This window comes from Venturia canescens, chromosome 1 (genome assembly GCF_019457755.1).
Source record: "Venturia canescens isolate UGA chromosome 1, ASM1945775v1, whole genome shotgun sequence".
Classification (NCBI taxonomy): domain Eukaryota; kingdom Metazoa; phylum Arthropoda; class Insecta; order Hymenoptera; family Ichneumonidae; genus Venturia; species Venturia canescens.
Window position 1 is genome coordinate 31,278,296 of NC_057421.1, and position 26,986 is coordinate 31,305,281.

The 26,986-nt window shown below is 36.3% G+C and overlaps 3 protein-coding genes across 9 annotated transcripts in view; 2 read left to right on the forward strand and 1 right to left on the reverse strand.

Annotated features, from left to right (window-relative positions):
- LOC122418650 (cordon-bleu protein-like 1) overlaps positions 1-7,865 on the forward strand; it is a 113,493-nt gene extending 105,628 nt beyond the window's left edge. For 6 of the 7 annotated variants that reach the window (XM_043432908.1, XM_043432910.1, XM_043432913.1 and 3 more), the window contains 4 exons: positions 857-1,738; positions 2,431-4,061; positions 4,147-4,244; positions 4,429-7,865. In XM_043432908.1, the coding sequence (XP_043288843.1) occupies positions 857-1,738; positions 2,431-4,061; positions 4,147-4,244; positions 4,429-5,665 (3,848 nt within the window). In that variant the 3' untranslated portion in view covers positions 5,666-7,865. The remainder of the gene's footprint in view (positions 1-856; positions 1,739-2,430; positions 4,062-4,146; positions 4,245-4,428) is intronic. The other variant, XM_043432915.1, reaches the window with a different exon arrangement.
- A 197-nt stretch (positions 7,866-8,062) lies between these two features.
- LOC122418762 (xyloside xylosyltransferase 1-like) lies at positions 8,063-10,502 on the reverse strand. Its single transcript, XM_043432924.1, has 3 exons — positions 9,842-10,502; positions 9,290-9,763; positions 8,063-8,923 (listed from the first exon to the last, which is right to left on the reverse strand). Exons 1-3 carry the CDS (start codon positions 10,274-10,276, stop codon positions 8,714-8,716), a joined length of 1,119 nt encoding a protein of 372 aa, XP_043288859.1. The 5' UTR covers positions 10,277-10,502; the 3' UTR covers positions 8,063-8,713.
- A 136-nt stretch (positions 10,503-10,638) lies between these two features.
- Positions 10,639-25,670, forward strand: LOC122415734 (tripartite motif-containing protein 2-like). Its single transcript, XM_043428152.1, has 10 exons — positions 10,639-11,582; positions 11,694-11,924; positions 12,314-12,456; positions 13,017-13,303; positions 14,445-14,564; positions 14,722-14,943; positions 23,661-23,818; positions 23,881-24,110; positions 24,614-24,960; positions 25,308-25,670. The coding sequence occupies exons 1-10, from the start codon at positions 11,539-11,541 to the stop codon at positions 25,602-25,604; spliced, it is 2,079 nt and encodes a 692-aa protein (XP_043284087.1). The 5' UTR covers positions 10,639-11,538; the 3' UTR covers positions 25,605-25,670.
- Positions 25,671-26,986: the final 1,316 nt, after the last annotated feature.

Here is a 26,986-nt window from a genome sequence, read left to right on the forward strand (position 1 = left end):
TCCATACTTGAGAGCAGGGTCGGAGAATTTGTTTGATGGACTATCGTTGGATGAGTGGATTATTGGAAAACTTCTAATAAATTAATTTTTCATTTTGTCAATATTTATTCTTTGTGCTCGTTTCCTTTAAGTAATATTTTTCTCTCTTCATTGGTGAAAAAATCGGAAAAAATACAATTTGATAAAGCGGTGATTTAATACGTTGAATTCTAGTGTGGAATCGCCCATGCGCTGGAAATGTGTTCAGAGACAAGTTGCTTCACCCACTTCCGTTGTGCAAGACGTCGTGTATCGATTGCGAAATTAAACTGCGATACACTATCGCCTTTTACATGATTTTTTAACGTTACATTCCTTTGCGTTGACACAGCCGCACCGTTTGTCAGCCCCCCCACCTCTATGACTCGTTATTTATAAATTATTATTAATTTTCTTGATATCATGTGTAACTTTTTGCCTTTTACGAGCTCTCGATGCCGTGGCTGCTTTTCCAATTACTGACATTTCAGCTATCTCTGCTTTTCTCGCTTTATGCTAATTATTATTTCCCTTAATTAATTGTGCACTGAAATTCATTTACTGACCGAATGAATCCAGTTGTGAATAAAATCGGAGACTAATTGTGATTTAATTTGATGGAATGTTCAATTAGAAAGTTACATGGCCTATAATGAGCGAAGCGATGAGAAAAAATGAATCGAAATATGTCCGGTCATTTATTTCTCATACTTTCCACTTCTTGGATATTTTTCTTATCTTTTTCTCAAGCTTCCTGTGCAATTTTCTAGCTTCCATAATGCTGGTAGTAAATTTTTTTTATTTATTTTTTTCTCGTTGAATTTTCCCCTCAAAACAGAGACGAAAGCTTTGGTTCCGACTCCAAAACCCCGTAATGTCGTTAAAGCTTCCGAAGTATCGCTCCTCCCAGCACCAAGAAACATATCTCACGAGGGCATTGCGATTGATTCGATGAGCAACGATGCGGTCGTGATTTCGGAGCAAACGAAAAAGATGGTTGACAACGAAACGAGTGAAAATATTAGGCTCGAAGAAACGACGAAATCTTTGATTGATTCAGCTGAAAAATACAGAAAAAACGAATGGAACAGCGCCATGCACAGTGAAAATAATTTGAAAAAGGGCGTTCTCAAACACGTGAAGAGTCTGGACGACATTTGTGCCCTGTCGAGAGAATTCCCGGATAATGTTTCTGAGGAGGAACTTTGTTCATCATCGTTGAATTCATCTTGTGCCATAATATCAACAATTCCTAAATGCTCTCATTTGGCAGAGAACGTCGAAAGCAATGTTGAGGTCGACGATAAAAAAAACAGCGCCCCGATCATGAAAACAGATGATGAAGTAGAAAAAAATCCTGATATCGCAAAAACAAAACACCCAGTGACGAAAAAACGCAAAGTTTTTAGGAGCCAATCAGCACTCGATGATTTTGAAATGAATCAATTTGAGAGACCCGTGAGACATTTGTCTTCGCACACTGAAGATTTCAATTGCGCTCTAAATCCTAATGTATCACGAAGCATTGTTAATCTCGAGAGCAATGAAAACAATCATAAAAATGAGCGAATTCACGTTGACGATGACGCTTCACTGTTTCGAAGTCACCTTGATTTTCCACCGTTCATTTTACAAACCACAAATCTTCGATGTCGGGAGGTTCATACTAAGGTGGTGGAGATGCAAGATAACTGGCAACCACAATTAATTGGAGAATCAGGTGCATGCTTATAGATTACTAACACCTTAAAATTATGATCACTGTTCGTTGATTTCACTACTTTGGGTAAATGGGTTTCTCCGTTTACGAATTTGAGATATTCCTAAAACATCCGAATTCATTTTTTATTTCAACTGCCATATGTTTTTGGCCTCGAATTTTTTTTACATGAATTTCTAACTTACATGAGTAGCAGCAACAAAAAAAAATATACAATTTTACCATGAAATAGTAACGAATCTTTGGTCATGTATTTGTAATTGTTGAAAGTTCAGATGAACAGTAATCATTTTCTATTTTCGTCACTTTCTCTCTTCATTTCTTCTCTCTTCCTCTTTTTTTCTTGTGACAACACAAGATACTGTGTTGTCATCTACTGTGGTGCATCTAGAGTAGTAGAAATTAGCTACTAATTTTCGTTCGATCGAAAAAGAACATTTTTTTTGCACATTCTGGTGGAAGTTTTATTTTTATATTTCCTGTCCTAATTTCATCATTAAAACATCACGAGTTTCGAACATCCAACACGTATATATGGACATTTATTGATAACTGATCGACTTTGAGTAATTCACCACTTTTTCAAATCCCCAATTTTTAAAATTTTCGATTACAGAATGAATGCATTGGGAGTATATCGAAAAATTTGCCAAATTCAATAATATCGATTTTCCATTATTTGTTTTTTTCAGCAAGCCCAGATCGACCAACGGAAACGGATATTCTTTTACAAAAAGTTTCGGACACCCTATCGAATTCTCTACCCATTCCAAAGTTACCCCTATCGCGAGAAGTCCCGGTGCCGATAACATCAGAAAAGCTGTCCAACGATCGTCATGCAGCAACCGACGAATCCGATGGAATTCGAGAATCGTTAGAAATGAAGAATCGAACGAACGAGGTTAAGCCACCGATAGGAATAGAGACGAAAAATGCCGAATCATTTTTGTCATCGAGAAACAATTTGACGTGCAGTCCTGATGCAACATTAAATTCGCAACAGGATACGTCAGATTACGTTTCAGCGACTGGCGATGATTTATCGATCACTGATTGGGAATATCAGTTGCCAGCTCCACCAAGCGCATTCAGAGATAATATATCTCCAGATTTCGATGGATACGACACGATCACTTTACGTTCGGTCGAAGCCTTCAAAGAATCACCTCCGAATTCTCCGAAAGAGGGAGACAAAAATCTAATCATTGAGTCATCAACACCACAATCGATTACTCCACCGGATCAAGCCAAAATTCCCGGAAGTCCTAAAGTGGATCAATCAGTAGCCGCGGAAACATCATCGGGGCTTCCAAACAATCTGCAAATTCCAAGTTTGGCAACCACGAAAGTTTCGAAATCTCCGCAAAATCTGCAAGTCCAAAGTTCAACGACCGCAAAAAGTTCAAAATCTTCGAAGAGTTTAGAAGTTGAACATTCGACAACAAAAAATGTGAATATCAAAGCTTCGGCGAGCTCGGAAGAGTCTGTGCAACAACAAAAGCCAAAGCTGAGTTCTCAAGTTTCCATTGAGTCTAGAAACGCCGTCCCTACGACGGAACTAAAAAAGGAAATAATCAACGAATTGTCGACGAAACTTGGTAACGGCTCGTTGCAACAATCGACTGGTAAAATTTTGGAAACCGACACTCGTCGAGCAGTATCCGAAGTTTTTGCTCCGAAAATTGCTCCAGTCGATAATACTCTGTCGAATTTCACGATAACCACTTATTCAAGGAAAAAGAGTTTGGATATATTTGAGAATGAACCCGTGAAGGAAAACTGTCGTTCACCGCAACTTACTAATACGACGAACAAAAATGAAGCGTCCGATTTTTCGATCGTAAGCAAAATATCTTCTGAAAACGGCAAAGGGAATTTTGGTTCGAAAACTACGCTGAATGCCTGTGGAAATAATGTTTCTGAGGAAAAAATGTTTGTTGATAAATCAGAAAGCAAAAATGGATTGGAAAAAACAGAGGTGGAATTCAAGCAACTCGAGACTAAAATCCATTCTACTCCACACGATTCTCTACTCAGGAATGCATCGTTTAATAGAGCAGCTGAAAAAATCACAACCGTTCACAGATCGAAGAGTTATATTACTCTTGCAAATAATTCGAAATATCGCGAAGACGTGAATTTTGAGAGAGACGACGGAGGCAAACAAATGGAGCAAGTCGATGGTCGCATAATCAAATCAACGAGTGTGACGAATTTGCATTACGAGACCCCAAGAAACAATGAAAAGTTCTCGCAGTGGAGGGAAAACATTCTAAAAAAGCAGGAAGAACCGTCCAAGGAAAAACAACTGCAATCGCTCGAGGTAATACAGGATGTAACAAATTGCTGTTTAAAAAATGTTTTAACCCCTATTGATTTCTGAGATTGACAATTTTTATGATTTCCAGATTTTGAAAAACATTTTACCGCGGTTGAAGACTAATCAACAGACGGAGGAAAATGTTTCGGATCCGTCGAACGATCAAGAAAGTTCAAGTCACATAGGGTAAGCTACATTTTATTAGCTTGTTCTTTAGTTAGGGAATCTGTAATTCCATTTTTTCAACCGTTTAAGAAAACTGAAAATATGATCGACGACAAAAATTTTGTTAACAGCAACGATCAATCATGAATAAGTGATTCTTCATAGAAATACTGATTTAAAAAATGTTTATTTCTTTCACTTTCAGCTCCAAAGCTCTCCCGGAAGTCGGATCGATAGAGTCATTCTCGAGTGTTTCGGAGCTGAGAGCAGAAAGCGAAGAACCGAAACCGCAAACGCTAACGGAAGAGGCGACAACGAAGCGGTACAAATACACGGGGCCACCGGCAATAAGTCTGGGAAGTTGGTCAGAAAGGCCGCGTGTCAATGTCCAATTGAAAATGGACACGGACTATAAATTCACAACGAGTGACAACACATCTGGAGGAAAAACTCGTGTGAATTTGAACGGTACGAGTAACGAGAAAAGTGAGCAAAAGTTAAACACGTTGCCGAGAAATTTTGCTAACAATGTAACAATAAATCGAGCAATCGGTCACGATGAGAGCCTTGCGAGACAAAAATCGGAGGAACAACTGTCCAAAAAGTTAATAAGTCATACAACAGCAGCGGGTTACAAAAAACCAATTTCGAGTCGCATCGTTTTTTCGGAAACGAAGAAAACTTCCGAGGACAGGGAAGATCAAGGAGGACGCCTTATGATGAGCGCAGCTTTGAAAAAAATCACTAACAAAAAATCAGAACCAGAAAAGCGCGAGCTCGAAGATGACGTTAGAATCGATACGAAACCCGTCAATTTTCGAGAATTGTCGAAAACTTTTGGCGAAGAAGTTTGCTTGCGTGCGAAACCAAAACGTCTTGTTCAAAATAGACACTCTGATTATTATGGTACGAAACCAGATATCGTCCAAAATTTACCAATCAACGGACAAAACAGCGTTTGGGAAGCGGCGAATAAAAATGCCTTGAAACATGCCGATTCGACGAAAAATCATGTAGGAAACGGTGGCACCTTAGCTACGAACCAAGGAACTCTGAGAAGATATACGTCAGTCGTGGGTATTCAGTCGCAAAATAATAATCGGGGAACAGAGGGTTTTGAAACAGTCCCGAAGAATTATGTTACGAGCACGAAAATTAATGGTTTAATGCCTGTTGTAAAAGGCTTCAAAATCTCAACTAACGAGCCCAAAATTGTAAATTCCCCGCCTGGAGAAAATGGAGTTTTGAACAAGGATTCAACGAAGAACATATCCAACGTACCGCCTCCTCCAACAATGCCTGTTATCACAGGTGTAACGCTCAAGAACTCTTCGTCCAGACCAAAATCTGTCCCGATTTGCAACGTCGATCCGAGAGATCAATTGTTAGAGTCAATTCGAAATTTTGGCGGGCGAGACAGACTCAAAAGCCTCAATTCTTAGAGAGCCATCGATTTTTGAGACATCAGTTTTCTTTTTACAAAATGTCAAAAAGGCAATTGGAAACATTGGTCGATTAGAAATTATATTTTTTGCCACAAAATTTTGCTTCTCGAAACAAGTCAAAAATGTTTAGTTTAACACATCTACTCGATCAATGTCTTTTGAGAAATGAAAATTAACAGTATTTTGTGGTTTTGTAGTTCGGAGGAATGAAGAGATGCGTTATTTCAAGGATCGTCTGAATAGTTTGTCTCTCGGTGAGGACACTATTTTTTCATCTCCGTTTGTAAAAAGTGTACACAAAGTATAACGTGTCCTTGGCGGAAGAACTTGTTTTTATTAATCGTTAAGGTACTTTCTAATGTACATAAATTGGCGTTTAGTTCTATAATAGTTATTGTCCTTGAAGGAAGCATTAGTCAGCTGTATTATTTTATGATTTATTGATAGTTTCTTTCAAAAGGGTGCAATAAGCCTAAACGAGTTTAAATTATAATCTAAACTGATTAGCTTTCGCGATGTAATTGAAAAAAAAAAATGGAAAGAAAAAAGTGACTTTGTAGAAACTTTTTCTTACCATCGATGAGGGAAAGTGTAATTATCGTTTTTCATTATATTTTGGACTCTATCGAGGTGACGTGTGATCCCCGAAAGAAACTTCCTGGGTGCTCCAAAAGTATGTATATTTTCGACGGTTTGCGAAGCGCTACGCGCTCTACTATCGCAGAATAGTTGTCACTATTTTAATTCTACTTGTTTGATATGTTTGATAGCAAGTCAGTTGCATCACTCATGATTAAAAAGTGTGAAATTTGAAAACGCGCGTACATATTTTTACGATATCGAATGCAATATCGGTTTATCGATTGACGATCTATTTATTTTTTTCTGTCTTTTTCATTTCTTGTCTAAATATTTCGAACAAAATCCTCCAGTATTTATGCCAAACTCTAAATACGCGTTTCACTCAAAACACGAAGATTATTGAGCTGCGATTGTCAATCGAATATTGTAAAAATATTTCGTAAATAACGAAACGATAATTCTTTACGATTTTATCTCGAATCACACTTTGCCATATTGGATCGACATAATCATAAAATTATCGAAATCCAACGATGGTTATAGAATATGGAAGTAAAAAAATTATTGAATTCGTGGTGAGAGTCTACTTAGTCATGGTTGAGTCACTTACTCCAAAAAAAAAAACAAAATTCTCGTTATTGGAATGTATATAATGATGGACCTGTGAAGTTATTATTTTTTTTCTCGTATTTCTTTCATTGGTTTTGAGTACGAAAACGTCGTGCGCTATCGTGCATCGGTGTAAAAAAGAACCACTTCTATCAAATTGTTTACATTTTATTATTCTGTAAGTCATGTTGAACTTTGCTCATTTGCGTGCAGGAGTTAGAATGTAAGCCCTTATTTAAGATTTTTTTCTTTTTAATGCTCGCGAAGACCGTTCTACGAAGCTAGCTTTGGTCACATTTGTCATTGATAAGAAAAAAAAAGAAATAAATTTAAAAAACATACCAAAGTTGGTTGCGAACGAATGGATGCACTATTTAAAACTCAGAAATTATTCAAATAAAACTATAAGCAAAACGAAACACAAGAAGTAATAACGACTAACGCGTGCTAATTATCGCAAAATATAAAACTTTTTTTAAGTTTCTATCAACGGGACCAAAGGTACACACATATACATATGCTCTTTTTATTTTATACACGTATATTGTGCAGGCAAATAGAAACAAAGCAGCGATGGGTTGAAGCAAAGCTGATCAATCGAATCGTTTAAAAAATTGATAAGTCGCGGTGAAACTCGTTTGATGATTCATGTTTCACCCTTATTGTGCCTTATGAAAAATTATACGTTGTAAAATGGTTTCGTATTACAATTGTATTACAAAAAAAAATGATCACGAACGAAAAAGAAAAAGCTGGCATTAAATGTAACATTGCCGTTCCAAGCACGATCCATCCTCAATTATTTATTACTCCCACAAAATTAGGTAATGGTACGTTGCATTCGGGGTTTCTTTCATACGTGACGGAACTTTATTGTATATAAGCACGTATGTCAGTAATGTATTTAATATCTATAACACAAGCGAGTCCTGTTACGAACGCAGCTGTAATCTATTTAAATATGTTATAACAGTTATGTATTAAAGCTAATAAAAACAAAAAAAAAATCAATTGTTCTACTTCATTCACAGTTGGTAAGTTTACCCAAAATCTTTATATTGGAAATTTTAAAAAGTTGATAATCATTTGATACAATTCGAAACCGACTGACATTAGTGTGAATTCAAATTCAGAGCTTGAGAAAATTTCAATATCGGTATCTAAAAACTAATTAAAAAAACATAGTTTTTATCAACTGTTTGGTTATTTTTGAGAATTTTTTATTTCTTTCGTTACAATAATTTCATAAAAGCACCATATCACGTTCAGAGTTTGAACGCCGCGGTATCCAAAAAATACTGATTACAATATTATTGTATACATTCAATAAATTAGTTCTAATTTTAGGGTTCTTTCTTTCCTAGAAATAAGGCTTTTTTTTCGGCCGTTGCACTTTTTCGGCTGGAAGGCGTTATAAATCTTTTGTGCTTTTAATAAATCACAGTTGACTCGTAAACGATCGAAAACACAATTACGTTCAGATGAAAGGATTTAAAAACAAAATGACATCTCATAAAGCAACCCACATATTCACATTTAAATAATAATTCGAAGAAATAACATTTATTTCAATATTAGTACTTGAGAAAAAATGTCATTAATCCAATCGTACGAAATCATACGATTATTCAAATAAGTATTTATTGTTTTTTTTTCATTCATTGGATCATAGAATAAATAAATATTGCTTAGAGCAAAGATATTGGAAAAATGATTTCTAATTTTTTGGACTTGAGTACAGCTAGTAAATCGAAAAATAAGAAGAAAATTATCTACAAGAAATCGTATTAATGAAAATCAAACGAAACATTCGAAGCCCATCGTCATTGAGATTTCAAGGTTCATCTTGGAATCTCAATCTTCTTCAGGAATCGGCGTATTACAGTTGCCGTGCCACAATTTAGTCTCCGAGTCGCATTGTGAATAATTGGCAAAGACGTCGATGTAACCACGATCTCGCCACCACGTGCACAATTGTCTATTCCAACCGCAATCCACGGTATGTATGAGCTCAGGGCGCTCCATTCCAAGAAGGGTGTAAAAGTCTTGATCGCCCAAGTGGCCCTGTCAATTCAGCGAAATTTAATAGACTGAATATTAATGTCGTTGAAGACTAGAATAATGTGATGTGACCTCCTCACTCTTTTATCTGCACAAGTAGTAACACTTTGTTATTTTTTTTTTTTTTTCAAGACACTGTATCACAATTACATTAGTTTCTACTTTCAATCAATTTATCAGAAGAAATAAATAATATATTTATATTGCAATTTCCAAATTAATGATTTTCCTGAATCCTATAGAAATGTGTCAGAAGAATGATTTCTTGTGCTAAGACTTAGTGTTAGTGAACGTGATTGTAAAAATTAAATTTAAGATAATTTTTTCAAGTTGAATATCTACAAGTTTTTGCTCATCAACATTTAATACCTTGAAACTATATTTCTCAGTCATGTGATTAACCATATCTTCACTGATTATTTGATCCCACTCAGGGGACTTTCTTAATCTCTCCAATTGAAAAAGCACCACTCCGCTATTGTAGCCTGGATAACCACCCAGAGAAATAGGCTCTCCAAAAATGGTTTTTGGATTTTGGTTTCTGTACGAGTAAAGAACATGCCGATATACAGGTGTTAATTCCGGTGCTAATCCAAAGAGCGCTTGTGGACCAAAATGTTTGAATTCCTCAAAGAGATCCCTGACGTCGCTCCTGAATTTTGTATCTGCGTCCAGCATTACTGCTAATTTTTGTTTTTCTGGAGCAATTTGATGCAATCCCAGTGACAAAAAGAACAAAGCATCCGAATAATAAGTTCCTGGCTTACTACTAAAATGTGGTGACATCGCCAGTACAATGTATTCCAGTTGTTTCGCTAATTTGTGTACATCATAATATTGCACCTGCAATGAATTGAAAACATTTACATTATGCAGTTATAATTAGTGTAAAGGAAACTCCAGTTAACGGTCCTTGGTTACCTTCATGAATTTTTGTGTTGAGGACATAACTCCTTGAATGACAACTTCAGCGATGGATCGACTTTCGTTATCGGTTATAACGTGAAAAGCAATATCAACCGAAGCCAGTCTCAAAAGAGAATCAGTAAATATACGAAACTTTCGTCTCATTGGAGAATTGGTCGTGACTTTAGTAAAAATGCACCATACATTATAATAATTCGTAACTTTGGGAACTGAGCCGATTTTCGTAGTATTGATGAATATCGGTTGTAAGTTATTTCGTAAACGCGAATTAACTACGGCGGATGAAAAATTTGTTTTTTCACTAGCATTTTGTAATCTGAAATAATGTTCACTCCAATTGACACCATTCGATGTCTGGATACAATATAACAACAACAAGAGTAAAGCAACCACTGTCAAATTAATCAAAATTTTGCGTAACAAACGCATTTAACTACTCGTTCCTCATTTTCCAATTTAGCGCTGATATTACCATCGTTTTCATAATACTATTGAATCCAGGATTGTCTGATTTCTTATGAAATATTCACGCGCACATTGCATTTTGATTGAAACTTGGTTAATCTGTCTCTCGTTGCACTTCTTCACTTTTATTGCTTTTATGTCGTCGTTGACACACCATACAACATAGCGATCGCCATTTTTGTTAAGTCCACAGCAAACTGTGGCATGGGTTATCAAGGAATCTGTATTATCATTTGGCGATAAGAAAGTAAATAATCGACAACGAATATAACAGTTTTTAGTGTTTTATTATGTGATCGACAGAAGTATGCGAAGAGCAGACACTACGCATTCTACATCATTTCAATAATACATACTTCATCCTTCAATACGTAAATTGTACGGTATTCGGCATGAGTTTTTTTCACATCTTTCGATTTAAAGAGCATGGATCAATCGGTATATCGCGACCGTGAGTGCAAGAGAGATAGCTGCGAATTTCGAAAGTGAAATTTTTCCACACCGTTCGCCCGATCGAAATAACAAAATGTCAGCCCATTTTTGCCACCGCCCTGCGTGGGCTGACAGAGCCTTTTTTTAATCGGTCAAATTGCATCAAAGAGTTTCGATATCGAAAATTCCAAGTGAGGTTAGGTGACATCCATGCTCTTGACGAAACAGCTGGAAATAGCAAGTTTTTTTTCATAGCTTGTGACGATTTCCTATATTTTTGAATGGGGAAAATAATTCGACGTTCTGACAGAAAAAAAATCGACTATGAGTAAACTATTAAAATCAACGAATCCGAATAAAAAAACCCTTAAGTATGTACTTCTATGGGATAACGTTCAAACTTTCGTCCCTATATTTTCATATTTGGAGACGCAAGTAATGAGTAAATTTGAGAATAAAATAAATATCACTTTGCTACAAAACGTTTGCGAAACTAAAATCCTGTGACACAAACTTTATTATTGAAAAGCGATTGATTATCACATTTTTATCTTATCGAATTGTACTTTTATTCGTTACATCGGATATCTTTATCGAAATAAGAGAGGGAAGATAACGTTTCACATCTGCGGATAAAGTCGTTTCATCATTAGTATAATCTGTGTCGAATTTGTGGCGGATTGTTTCAAGTTTTACCAAATTCAGGCGATAAATTGTCATAAAATATTGAAACATCGAGACTCGCGGGTGGATATCTAAAACAAAAATGTGTAAATAGTAAGTGGTTCTTGGATATGTTTTCGGAATCTGAAAAATACGAAGTAACGAGCCCGATCAGGTATGAATAAGATTTCGTAACGATTGTAACAATTTATTTTATTGCCGACTCGGCTATCTTTTTCTTCAATCCTTTCTTTTCATTCACTTGATTTATGATCATGATAAACAGTATGGCGGCGAAGTTAAAATCAATGTTCAAGCGACACGTATCACAGCCAGTGGGCAAAAATACCGAAAATACAGAGGAATCGAGTGCGATTATACAAGAAATGCAACAAATCCCCCACGACTTTGTTCGCAAGAGGGACGAAAAATCTTTGACTATCGACCTCCGCAGCAGCAATGGCACGAAAGAAGAACCTGCTCTTCGTCGACGGATCAATCGAACGAGACGACACAAGTGACTTTTTAAAAAATATATTTTTTTTTTTTTCAGACATTCGAACTACTTGCAAAAATGGAAAAATGCCATCTAATCTGACTTTAGATAATTTTTGAGTCTTCGACTCTTGCAAGGTCTTTGCATGGATCGAATGAAAGTCACACGAATCGAAAAAACATTTTTGCATTGATTTATCGTTTTTTTAATCATTCAGACTTGCTGTAAAACGCAATTTTTCGAAATTCTGTTATTCAATCTAGAAAAGATTTCGGAAATCTGCCACCAATATTTAATTCTCTCAAAATTACAAAAAAAAAAATATATTCAAAACTTGATTAACTCTTAACTTTCAAGGATTTTTGACGACTTTTCGTCCTTTTAATTTGTACGAAATTATGAAAATTTAGTACGTCTCTGGGTGCCATCGAAGATCTCCTGCAATGTCCAATTTGTAACGATCGATTGAAATCCCCGAGAATGATGCCTTGTCAACATACTTTTTGCCAAAAATGTTTAGAAAAACAATTGGAAAAAACAAAAACGAGTGAAGGTGAGTTTGATCGGGAGTCATTCATTTGTCACTTCAAATGTGAACCGAAATAATACACACGCAATGAAAATTGATAAATCACATTTTGATATCGTTATCGCTTAATACACATCCGATTGAGTCGTGCGTGATAAGCAACATTTTATAAAAAATGTGGGCAAATTCATTTTGGAAGGATCGAAACTCTCAAAGGTTTTTTTGAACATTCGAAACGACGTTTTTTTTCTTCTTTTTCAATGAATGAAATGGAAACGGAAAATGAATAAATAAAGCGTTCGAGTAGCACTCAATTTTCGATTTCGTTATCTCAAAAAAGGAGTAGAAATTTTCAAAAAAATCTGTGCTCGACGGTTTTGAACGATTTTTCAGCCAATTTTTAGTTTATAAAAAAATGTCTACCAGCTAATTCCGTTTCCAATATTTCTGCTGTGTTTCCTTAGAAGAAAAATCAAACTCACATTTACAATAAAAAACGTTGAATCCAGAATTTTTATTTCGTTCGCCATTTCTTCGGATTGTTCAAATATTTCGAATTTTTGTTGTTTTTCGGAATTTCACAGGAGAAGTTGATTTGACTTGTCCACTGTGCAAACTGCGAGTTACCGACCGACTCCCCGACATGTTGCCAACGAATTTATACATCGAGAGTCTCCTTAATGTAATGGAAAATCCTGGCGAAGGTTGGTTACGTCTTGCAGCGAGGAATCCTGTTGTCAGTTTTGCTCCATTACCCAATGCGAAATCCGAAAACAATGAGACCTCGAAGGAGCCGCCCATTTTAGCGACTCTCTGTGACAAATGTTCGAGTCGTTGCAACAAAGAAAACAGATGTAAACACTGCCGACAGGTAAATAAATCAGTAATTTTCCACGGACGATTGTCGGACACAAAATAGTTCAAAGAAATCCTTGCGAAGCAAAATGAACGCTTTTTGATAAAATTCATTTTCATCCCAATTTTTGACAATCTCAAAATCACTTGATACATTTTTGCTGTGTCGTTTGAAGTGTCAGAAACATCTACAAATAATTTCAAATTTTTAACTGTTCAATTTTACCCACAGTTTCTGTTTTTTCGTTTCTTTTTCGATTCTCTGTGTATTGAAAATGAATAATTACATTTAAAAAAATGTAAAGATATTAAATTTCGGTTTTTTCACATATTGCACTAATAAAACGACTTCCTCAACGGTCCACGTTAATTTTCGCGTAATTTTTGACAAAACTAAAGAATATATATTTTTTTTTCTTTGAGAGAGACCCTCTTTAGATGGTTGAAAATTTCCGAACTTTTGATGAAATTATGATTAACCTTTTCCGTCATGGTGGGTCACCGGTGACCCACCTTGATTTTATCAGTTTTTTTTTATTGTTAAAACGACCTTCCGACCATTTGTAATTTTTTTCTACTGTTTTTGAAAAACCTGTTTGGATTGAAATTTTTTTTTCATTCAGCCCTATAACATGTTAAATATTTGACGAAAAAAAAAATCGTAAAAAGCAAAAATATGAAGAATAGTTTGCTACGATAAAACTAGTCTCAAAAATAGTTAAATTGGCCAAAGTTTCTCAGAGGATTTTTTGAAAAAAAAATGAAAATGTCCCTCCCATTGAAATCGACGGTTTTTTGCTTCACGCTGAAGAGCAGTCAAGCGGATGGACGTCATCTATTTTTTCATGCTTTTTTTCGAAAAATGCAAGTTATTTCGGTCCATTATTCCCAAAGTTACAAGAGTTAAAAAAAATCGGAAGCTTTTTCCGCAAAAATGCACAAATCAGTGTGTACACACTGATTTGCCATGACGCCAATTTTTTTGTGGTTTGTAGACAGGAGAAACGAAAACCTCACAAATTTTCAGCTTTCGAAAAAGGGTCTCCCTCAATGAAATTGGGGTGGTCCACAAATACTTAATGGTAGAAACAATTTTGAGAAATACTTTTGACCAAATACTTTATAACCGAATGAACGTTTTTTGTCCATACTGACAGATTTTTTGCTCCAATTGCTGGAACACACACGTCGATGAGCTCAAAGGACAGCTGGAACGAATGGTTCCTCAAATGGAAACAACATCGGATCGGTTTACAAGAAAAATCGAAAATTTTCGGGTAAGTTTTGCTCGCCGTTTATACAACTTTTGTGGTACAAGTGTAAATACAATTTTTTTTATTGAACAAAGGAAATGAGCGAAAATTGGGAAACGATTGATGAATTTTCATTGTTATTTTGTGTACTAAATTGAATTACTGGTTTCCACAAACATAGTCGAAAATCGACGAAATCAAGGACTCGATTGAGAAAGATATAGACGCGAGAGTAGCCGAATTGATGAAGGAACGAGAGCACAGAATTGAACGATTGTCGTACCAATGTAATCGCGGCGAAAAAACCGCCAACGAAATCCAACAACGAATCGACAAGGTTGTTGAGAATGTGAAAAAACAAATGAAAGAATTGTCCGAAGATCTTGGCAACAACGACGACAAGGTTTGTAATTTCATTAAAAATTTTTTTTTTCTTCTCGAAATTACGGTGAAATGGAATTCATGACTGTTTTTAAGCACGTTGCTCATCATTTTTTATTGTTCTCGCGACAAGATTTAGAACAGTTTCCTCTTCTACTTGGATTTGTCGAGTCATTTGTTCAAATAATGTAGTAAAGATAACGGAAGAACGAGACGACCCGAATTCAAAGCGTTTAAATATGAATTTTCATACGGAAAAGCAAAATAAAAACATCAGTATAACGAAGGGTGTGAAAATGGTCCAACCGTTGCCAGAAACACTTCAAAATTTTATTCCCAAAACTGCCTTCAAATGACCCCGCATAAAGTTTTCAAGTTACAAACCAGCGAATGATTGTCCGAATTTCAATAGCGTTTTCAATGAGTTAACTCTTTCAATGAGGTTTCCATTTTCGGAACGAACTTTTTCAAAGGATCGTATCGACATTGGAAAACGTGAAATTTTCGTGTAGAAAAGGATCTCTTGAAGGGCGTTGCTTTTTTTACAAAATAGAATCTGGATCATATGGCTTTTCATCTCGCTCTCCCTCTCTCTCTCTCACTCTCTGCACCTGTCCTGAGCAGAATCTCGCCAAGTATTGATCATTCCGGGACGGGCGGGTTGGCCGCTTCGAGCTGTGGAAGCCAAGCGTGCCAAAAGGAGAGAACCACGTATAAATATATCAATATACATTTATGTAATTAATTTATTTATTTATTACACTTCATACATAGAAATTATTCTTATATAAAACATCTGCTTTTTTGGAGCTCGAAAGGTAAATGAAAGAGAGAGAGAAAGGAGGGTGTACAGTGTCGATATTTTATCCATTCACTATATGAATCAAAAAATCGCAAAAAAACCCCAAAAAATCGGGCTGTCACAAAACGACAATTTTGGACACGCAATTTCAAGTACACCAGTCTCAATTGAGTTGAACAAAAAGTGTTTAGAATCATCCAAAGAATACGTGTGAATTTTATCAGAATTTTTGAAATTTTTCAAAAAATTGTCAAAATTGATGAATTCAAATAAGCTAGAAAAATTTTGAATAAATCACACGTATTTTTCGGGCGATTCTAAACACTTTTTGATCTGTGAAATTTTTTCGTCAAGTTGATACATTTCGAGAAAAAAAATCATGAAAATTTACATCATGTTGTTTGGCAAAAACCGTCATCTTGGGAAAACTGAGAGGGAAAAAAACGTTCATAACCAGTGTTCTGGAAAAGTTAGACATTAAGGACACCTTTACTGGCGATAATATGGTTATTCAAGTGCAGCAACAATAACGAAAATACATTGAAAGGAAAAAAAATGTAAAAAATTCTCGACTTTTTAATTAAAAACGCAAAAATAATGAAGATTTTGATTTAATTTTACAAAATAAATGCCAGATTCTGAAAGCGCACTCTCGGAAACCCCCTACATAAGCTTTGAAGAATTTTTCTTTTATTCCTCAGTTAAAACTGTATACTTGAAATTGCGTGTCTGAAATTGTCGTTTTGCGCATTAACGTGTTAAAATGAATATCCATTTTCTGAAAAGTTACAGATTTCCTTAGAGAAAATAAGATTACAGCTGAATCAAGTTTCAGAGCGAGGGAGAGAGTGCAAAGTATCGAATCACAGGTATCTGAGAGACGGAATAGAAATAATTCTCGAAGTAGAGAAGTAGGGAGGTGGAGGTGCGACAACTGCAAGAGAAAAGTGACGAATGAAACAATAGCTGGTAACGAAAGAAAGAAAACTTGGATTAAAAAGTGATATCAAGCCCGCAGCACTTTGTTGTACAACGAAAAAAAAGCATGTGAAAAAGTGGAAGAGCGATTGCAATGGAAACGATAAGAAAAAATGGTAAAATTAAGTAAAAGAAGATGAAAGTAATGTAACAAAGATTTCTCGTGCGTAGTATGAATAACAAGAAAGGGATCGGAACATAATTTAAGACAAAATGGAGAGAAGAAGGAGAAAGATAATGGAAGAAACAGAGAGAATTTGGGTTATTTAGGTACAGCGAAACAGTGTGAGCGACGTAGGGAAAAGGGCAACTTGGTTTGTATCAAGGCTGACTCCATACTCACTCGTACTACTGCTCCGTAGTTTGGAGCTACGAGAAATGGAGGATACCGCAGTGAATGTAATGGTGTTGGTGTAGTATAAGGCAGCGAGGAACGAACGTCTGTTCCTGACAGCCCATTACCACTGTACAAACGCTCTCGCTTCTCTTCTCTCTCTCTCTCTCTCTCTCTCTCTCTCTCTCTCTCTCTCTCTCTCTCTCTCTCTCGCTCACTCGTCCTCCCTTTCTCTCCCGAGGGTTAAGCACAAAATTTCGCGAACCTCAATCTGGTGGGGATTCACGAATATCCCCCAAATTCAAAAGAAATATTGCCTCCCCCCTCTCGAAAGACAAAATGAAAATGATTTAATCATCCGATAAGTGAATTCTCCATTTTTAGGCGTCATTTGTTATTTTTTAAAATTCTACTTTTGTTTTCACTGCTTCGAACAAATTGATTTTCCGATATTACGACTGCGGAAATTCGTTCTGATTCTGATCGATTGAAAACTTCGGATTTTCCTTCTGCGGAAAAATGCTCGACAGTGTTATGTGCGCAAATATTTGAGTTCCGCCGCCGCAGGTAATTCGTTGATTAGAGGGTCGTGATTGATGGTTTCACTCATTGGTACACTCGTTTTTTTGAGTTCTCGAGTTGCATCCGGACGTTCACTCGAGTAGATGAGCGTTAAGGTGTTGAAAGATTGGACATAAAATTCAAAAGACTCGAAATTATTATGATCTTTTTAAAATTCACTCAAATAGAATGTATTTCTCATATTTTCACATTGAAAATGAACATCTTGGAGGATGGAAACTTCGTGAGCAACTGTTGAATAGCAACCTTTCGGGTTCAACTCACTGTGCTCAAGATAACACAACAGTAGTTGAAATGTTTCACAAAAATTCAAACCTAACGAAGTAGATCGGGAAAAAGTAACGAGCAAGCTCATCGATGATCCTACTATCGAAAGTAGCCTAACAGAAAGTACGAATCAACTTTAGAATGAGGAAAAAGCTTGAAGCAACTTCGGAAGCGCTCGAAGTTAAGTCTCCGCATGATGAAATCAATTTTCCCGGTCTTGTCTTGATATCAGGGATGATCGTGGCGAAGGGAGAAGTGCAGAGAGAAAGAGAAGACTCTGAGAGAGAATTCCGAGCCTCGAGGGCTCCGAGCCACGCCTGTTGCCACCCTCGCAAGGATCCGAAGCCACGCCCGATCTCGCTCTTCTCACACGCGGTATACAGATCGAGGGAGGAAGGCAGAGAGAGGGAGAGAAAGAGAGAGACTAAGAGGGAGAATTTAATGTGGACAGAGGAATATAGGGAAGCAGAGAGAAGGAGAGATAAATAGACTGAGAGAGAAACAGGGGAGTAGAGAAAGATACAAATAGTCAAAGAGAGAGAGCGAAAATTTACTCCGCTCTCGCCTATCCGAGGGCTAATAATTCACGTCAGAGACACACTTCACCGTAAAGAGTAGTCGACGTGGTATCTCCGCTTCTCCCTCGCACTTTAATATGTACTAGGGCAAACGTACGCGTGGTTGGCAGTCCAGTTTTGTCCTAGAACCTTCCGAAGATGATGATGATGGGAAGGCTGAAAAATGTCAGCCTTCCCATCGGCCATGTTTCGCGACATGGATACAATAAAATGTGAAATTCCCGAATAAATTTTTTCCAAAGTGTTTTTCCAAAATGTTTACAAAATATTCTCCATGCGTTCATCGTTTGAAAGAGTTGGCTGTGGTAGAATTGACCCTCGTCGTTGAAAATAAAGCTGGAATGTTTCTATCGATGCAGCATGAAGGCATCTTTGGAGGTGACAAGAAAAAAGATATGAGAAAGCGAAAGAAGATAGAAAAGTCCAAAGTTCGTCAAATTGGATCCGAATCAGTAGGATTCCTCCTCAATTCAATCGTTCAAATGTCATTTAACATTGCTTGATAAATTGTGTTTGAATTTGGATCAACGTTGGAAAAATTGAGTAAGTTTCCAGGATCGATGTAGAGCGAACTCAGTCATGCAGTGATTGGGGGTATGAACCAATAAAAATCACTAAAAAGTGACAACAATTAGAAGCCTACGAATCCATCGTAAAAGAATTATGAAACTAAAACCGAAGGGTATTTATCTGACTAGAAAAGAAATGCAGCACTCAAATTAGGTTTTTTTTTCTATGACGCTGAAGTTTGCAACGTTGAGTCCAACGAAATGGTGTAAAAAAAACTCTCCAATAATTCCAGTAATTCTCCAATTCTGTTAACTGCCTAATTTGAAATTCGTAGTTTTTCAATCTACACTAATGATTCGTGAAATAAAAAATTGGTGAATTCCAAGTGTAAGCACAAAAAAAATTCCACGTTCTTTCGAATGATCCTATTTGACAAAGAAATTTGCAAAATCACTGAACGATCCTAAAACTACAGAAACCATATCCATTGCCGGACTACTAAATACCAAATCATCGTGGATTCCGAACTCGAGATGCTGCGAAAAATAAAAAAATATATTGAAATCTCTGCAGAGTTTGATTTCGAAGTTCGATTCGGTGGGATGTGAAAGATTGAATTTTCATTCATCGAATTTTCCGATCATTGCATTCGTAATGAATTCATGGGCAAAAAACGCTATTTGGAACGTTCCATGGATCGTTTCGCATGGAACAGGACGCATGTAATATATCAATGAGATGACGTGTCGAGCAATACGAACAATAATAATTTTATGATGGAGTTCCCCTCGACAAGTTATTACGGACGTACTGAATAAATTCAAATCATAGTATTACACGTAAATGCTAAGCAAAGCAACGACGAAATTAGTACAGCAATAATGAATTTCTCCAAATGGACGTAATTAGTCAGGCCATCGATTCTCAATTGAATTTGCACATGGATATCCAGATATCATTGTCATTCGAAAAATATCCGTCGATATTAGTAAATTTTTATTTCTTTTTATGAGTTGTTACGAACCTACGAAAATTAACTGAAAACACGAATGTGTAAAAAGCACGAATTAACGTAGTTCATGCGCGAAACAATTTTCTTAAGAAAGGCTTGAATTGACAGAGTTTAAATGGGTAGTCGACTGACGCGCATATCAAATTTTAAAAAAGGGTTCGCCTTATTGGTTATTTAGATAAACGTGTTTAAATATGAAGAAAACTACACAGGGGTGTAGGGACTATGTGCCAAAAATCGTTTACCTTTCCATATAATAACGAATGAACGCTTCTTGCCAAGTTTATGAAAAAGTACACAATAACAATGAAGTAGTAGTAGTAAAGAGTTTTATTTGCACGACCTTTGTGGCCTTTTACAAAGATTATACTGTTTACATTTATAAAATAATAATACAAGTATTTCCCTTTTCTCTTTTTCTTCTTTTATTACATTTCACTCTTTTGTTTCTATTTCTCTAAAAAACTAACACATTTGTATCTTAATCTCTCCTCTTAACGACCTTATCAACTCTTCCCTGATGCCTTTCCCTTTTTTAGCCTCTTTTGTCTACACTTCCATAAATTCATTCCTTTCCTTTGTTATTGACTGTCTTCCTATTTCACAAATGATTAAATCTTCTAATGTTTCTTTTTCGTGCTTGCACATTCTACACTTCCAATCCTCTTCCCCTTTTTTTTATCTCTCCCTATATTTCCACATCTTATCCTTGCCCACATTTCTTTGGCATTTCCTTTAACACCCTTCGCTTCCCAATACTTCCAAGGTTTTTCTTCATTTTCAATTATTTCTTTATATATACTATTATACGTTGACTCCTGTATCTGTTCTTTTTCGTTTTCTATGATTCTCATTATTAAATTTTTCAAGCCTTTTTCGATTAGTTTTTCAATAACAATGAAGTATATACCGAAGGTCTGGGAAAAAATTCGAGACGATTGTCTTACTAGTAATAAAGATATGTTTAGTTAAAGGATTGAACGAAATGGGTAAAATGAGCACTTGGCAACTCACATTTGCTTATTTCGGCATTTTGTTTCCTCGTGGCTTGGGTCATTCCTGTCGTAGCCTTCTGTCTTTTTTTATTGGCACTTTTTTCTTGATCCATTTCCCTTTGCGCTCTCTACACCGATTTTTTACATAAAAAACTATCGTATTTTCCCCAGGGACGAATGCAATTTTGGGTTCGGTCATTGATGGATCCCCGTTCAATTAATCGCTTGTAATTTCATTCGTCAAAAAATAAGTTGAAAAAATGTATTTATAATTTCGAATTAAAAACTCTGACATTGATTTACAGTAATAATATCTTTATTTAGGAAGTAAAAATCGAGCCAATTTAGACACCCATAAAATACGATCCTCCGAGCATGATCTGCCTTAATACATGAGCAGTTACGACAAATACGATCAAAAACTGCAAAAAAAAAAAACACATACGATTGCAAATAAATAGCTGACGATGTAAAAAGCCACAAGCAACGATAATACTCCATCGACTCGTGAAAGATTATTTGTCTAACGAGGCAGAAGAAATCCACGCACGCATACATAACAAACATTTTGTACATGACGAAGAGTGTAATCGCGATAGTAACCACAACTTTTGAGCTACTTACTTATCGTTACTCATAATGGGGGTGTGCGTATGTGTGAACATGTAAGAGTGCATTGCACGCGTCGAGCCATTGCAGAACAGTCCCTAAAATTAGCCACAGTGACAAAATAGGGCCAATATGAAAGTACTCCCGTTTACGAATGTCCATGTGTGTAAACCCCTATTTTTTGGAGCCTGGGAAAATCCACTGACCTGTAACTAACTCGTCTATCATTAATTTTATGACACGTATGTTTATATCGCTACGGTTCTCGAGTTACAAACACGCTGTACAGCCAATTTGTCGATGAAACGAGTCTGCGAATGAAACGAACGCAGATTCTTTCAGCCATCGCAATCGCTCTTTTTTTTCATTTTATTTCCCCTGTTTCCTGAGCTCCCCTTGGCGAATTTTTCGTTTGTTCTTTTTTTGATGTTTTTTTTTTTTTTTAAATTTTTTATTTTATTTTTTCGTTTGTTTCGCTATGTTCCTGTATCTTTGCCACTCTTCATGTTTTTTTCACTCCTCCTCGACCATCACAAAGGCAACCACCGCAAATAGACAAAAGGCAGATATTTTTGGCGCGGTTTTTTCCACGAGCTTATCGACAACCTTTGTCAAACGTGTCTTATCGCTCTACTCGGGTACACAATTTTTTTGGACGTTAATGTACCCGAAATTAGCGGAGGCTTGAACAATCTTTTTCACTTTCATTGCAATCGTGTATCAAAGTAGGAAATTTTGAAAAAAAAAAAAAAAACAAATAAAAACCAGCGTTTATAGTTGATTTTACGAAAGGAATTTATCGTCGAAACTATGTAAATATTTTAAAATAAATAAAATTCAATGGCTCGTGTTTTTAAAATACAATGGAAAACGAATGGCGATGAAAAAGTAACATTATTTAAAAAGAAATTGAAAAAATGAGGCACAGAAAAACTAGAATTATTTTCTATCTCGCAATAAAACATGATCGAGATGACGATGTTGAATCTACTGGTTGGAGTACAGTGGCAACATTGAAGTTGCTCTGGTACGAACATCGGTACAAACAGAAACGGTGGCCACCAATCCTATTTTATATACACGTGTCTTTGCACCCTCAATACACGTAGGTATACAAATACAGCCTTATATGCACACCCATATATGCGGTTGATGTATTTGTGTAAACGTCGATCCGCCCTTAACGGACGAGGGAGAAAGATAGAACGACAAAGGACTCACACGCTCCGGCACGTGACCGAGTAGAGGCTTCGAGGGGTTTGCGGGAGGAAAATTGTTCTCTCGAGTCCCAGGTCGCTTGTACCCAAGTGCCAGAAAGCAATGGGTATACAAAAGTGTGCTATGGTGCTAGCGGTGATTTTTCGTTGTATGTATCTCCTCTCAATTGGCCGCAACTTAGCCTCGCATCGATGAACACACGATTTGCGGGTTACGACGTCAACCGCATTGCTTCGCATATTTCACGGGCTGCTTCATTTACCCGTCCGAACCAAGCGAACCAAGTCAAACGGAAGATACAGCCACGTAAAACAGCCCATCGATTATAAATTAGTATCTACGTTTTCGCTTTTTTTAAATACACTTTTTTCTCTCTAACTAAAATACTTGAAAATTGGAAAAATAAATCTGGTCTCCCTTTCCTGATGGGCGCTCGTCCCTTTTCTGTCAATTTTCCATTTTTTAGCAGCTCCCCTTCTATGGGCAGTACTCTTGATTTTCCTCTGACAAATACGTGTTTTATTTTCACCACTGTTTTTCGATGATAATCTTGAATCTTGTTGAAATCAATTCGATGTTGTTTCCAGTATAAAAACGTTTGTGAAACTCGAAAACGAACTATAATTTTTATTTTCTAAAAAATTACTATTGAATTAGATCGAAAGGAAACTGGAAACTTTCGGAACTGCTGGATGTTTGAGATGAAAATTCAGTTTCGTTTGCACGAAAATAATTCTCTCTAGAAAATTGATATTTAGAAAAATACACTCAACCTGTCACGAGAATCTTTCTTCCCTCGACAACCAAAAATTTATGTTGATTTTTGTCAATAACATCGAACTCCGTTTTTACAGGTGAACATTTTCATGTCCTTGCATCGCGAAGCGACGGAACTGATGAAGTTGGAAAATACATGGAATCCTGACTTAGGGGAAGCTGATACTGTGGATAAGTCGAAAAATGTTCACATCGAATTGATATCATTGAAGAGAGACGCAGAATTATTTTACAGGTAATTTATTATTCGTGTGTGACCAAACGCAATATTTTTATGACCAATTTTTCGTTTTCAAGACAAAAAAAATATTCGGCTAAATTTGTTGTCGATCGAGAACTCGTTCAACGACCATCAGGGATGGCTTACGACTCGTGCAGAGACCACGTTTTCGTGGCTTGTTCTGGTGCTCGTCACGTTGTTGTTCTCGACAAGAAATACAAACTGTTCAAACGATATCAGAGCAAAGAAATGATGGCTCCGCAAGGGGTTGCTTACGTGGATCATACGGAAGAACTTTTCGTCACTGGTAACTTGAAAAGCGATCATTCAATTTGAGATACTCAATAAAACATGTTTATTAGAAAATAATGACAAAAAATCAACAATTGTTTATACGTTTAGATTTGATTGAATTTGACATTGAAATAAAAATACAAAAATCTAAATTCCCGTGACGCTGAAGTCTGCATCGTTGGAGTCCAACGAAATGATTTTAAAAAGCTTTCTAACAATTTCAGTAATTCCCCTGTTCTGTTACCTGCCTAATTTTCAATTCGTAGTTTTTCAGTGATTCGTGAAATAAAAAATTGGTGAATTGCAAATGTTATTTTCGTAATTTTGTTGGACTTCAACGTTGCAGACTTCAGTGTCGTTAAATTTGCATTAATTTTGGTATTTATTTTTCTATTAATTGATGTATCGACAATAATTTATTGAAGGAAAACATTTCTTTCCTTGGAAATAATTTTTATTCATATTTTTTCTGAAAATAACGAAATAAAGAAAAATTAATAAAATATTGGTCCTCAGACAAATGGAAACACTGCATTTTCGTATTCAATCGCAAGGGCGAAATTGTAAGACAAATGTGTACGAAAGGCCCGGCAGAATCACAATTGTCGTGTCCAGAAGGTTTGGCCTTCCATGCGAAAAACAATTTCCTGTACGTCGCTGATACGGGAAACGACAGAGTTCAAATTCTCGAATTGAATGGCACATTTCGTGGTCTTATTGGTGCAAGTGAAAGACGTGCTAACAGCGTCACGAAATCTGGCAGGGTGCACGATATCGTCGTTAATCATCTGAATCAACCTACTGATGTTGCTGTCACCGAAAACTGCGTTATCGTTGCCGATTGTGGTAACCATAAGGTCAAGGTAGGTAAAATTTTACTTCAAAATTGCTGAGAAAAAGTTTCTCCACAACTGATGAAAAAAAGTTAATGAAATATGCTGAAAAAGGTTGTTGAAGTTTAAAAAACATCGCTTAAAAAATTCGCTGAAAAAATTATCGAAAAAATGGTCAAAGCTGCTTTTAAATGTTAAGTAAATAAGTCTGTTCATTGATACATGGAAATTTGAATTAATTATTCAAAAATAGTCTGAAAGCATGAACTGAAAAGCGTTTTAAAAAGTTTAGTTCAAAAATTTCATTTCAAACTTGTCTTTAAAAATATTTTATTTGCTTTTCCATTCGAACGATTAATTTTTTTCTATTTTTCAAGATTTTTAATCACAACGGGAACCTCGTACACACTTTGGGTGGTTCAGGAACTTTACGACGGCACTTCCGATCGCCGGAAGTGGTTGCCGTTGACAACAGAGGAAATATTATTGTCGGTGATTCCGGAAACGCTCGTGTTCAAATTTTTTCACCGCAGGGTAATTTGCTGCGAGTTCTGGGTGGTCGAAGCTCCAAATCCAATAATTTTGGATGGGTCTCCGGAGTGTTGGTGAAAAATAATTTTGATCTCTTGATCGGAGACAACAAAAACAGTGCAATAACAATTTTCAATAGTTAAAATGTACCCCACGATGGATAATCATTTTTTAATGGGAAAAACAAAATAAAAAAAATTATTTTCTCAGATTTTGCAGAATCTGGCCTCATTTCCATCAAAAATTGCCATCATCATTAGCAGTAATTCGTACAATCTCTTCATAACCATAAAATTACCCCGCACACCCTTTGAGGTCCCATACTCACCACCACACTGGTGCAAATTTGCACTTGGTCTTTTCGAAACGTTTTATTTCATCCATGAACGAGACTTTTTAGATGTGACAATTCCTTAGTAATCGATGACGATCATTAAAAAAATAAAAAACTAAAGTTTTATCATAGAAAAATGGCCAAATTGTAGAAAGGAATTTCGAAGTTCTAGACGCTTGAAATTTTCCTGGGTGCAAATTTGCACCAGCGTGGTGTCGGGGGTTAATTGAAAAATAAAAAAACCGAATATGATTTCGTTTAATTTTACAAACGAATAAAAACGTTGACGAATTAAATTTCATCGAAGAATCACCAAAAAGTGAAACTCACGTAATCGCAAGTGCCAATAAACGGAATGAAAAAACGGACAATCGGATAAGAGAATTTGGTGAAAAATTTGAACGCTAAACGTTGGTGATTCCTCCTTCTAAAACCCCCCTGCATCGATAACGTCGAATTGGAAGATCGGTACTTGAGGGACCGTGGTTTGCTTTTCCCAACCACTGATGCACCTCCGTCTATCCGTACGTACATCCAAATATCAAACAGATTTACGGTAAACCGTGTCCGATCGTTCGTGAAACCTCGTAAGCATATTTGACCAATAAATAATTTAGCAAACGAATTGATCCCCCAGGACTATAAACAGATACTTAGGGGCACGCGCCTGTTTTTTTCCCTTGTCCGAAATATTGAAAATGACAAAGTTTTGTACCCGCGAGGGTTTAATAAGTGGGTCCAGGAGCATTGGATGCAGGGGACAATTGAAAATCATTGGGGGAATTTGAGACCCCTACTGTGAGAACCAAGGGGGCCCCCGCGGCGTGAAATCTCTATTATAGGGGTCCAAAACACTCCTGGAACTTCCTACATGTACTTTTATCTTCCCCTCGGACTTTCTCTCACTCTCTCCGATTTTTCGATCTTTTTCTCGTTTTCCTCGATCCCTGGTTTTTTGGTTTTTTTTCGCGCAATACTTTCGATCATTTCGGTCGTTTTTTATTATTGCATTCTTCGTCTAATTCGCTCCTTGTCTTTGTCTGCTCGATCTTCGTTATTTTTTTTTTTTCATACTCTTGCATCGTTTTCCGCCTGCCCTTTTCGTGGCTTTCGTTTTCTCTGCTATAAATTTCTCTCTCCTTATCGAATTATCTCTTTCCGTAGGTTCAGTGTTTATTCGCGGTTTTTCTC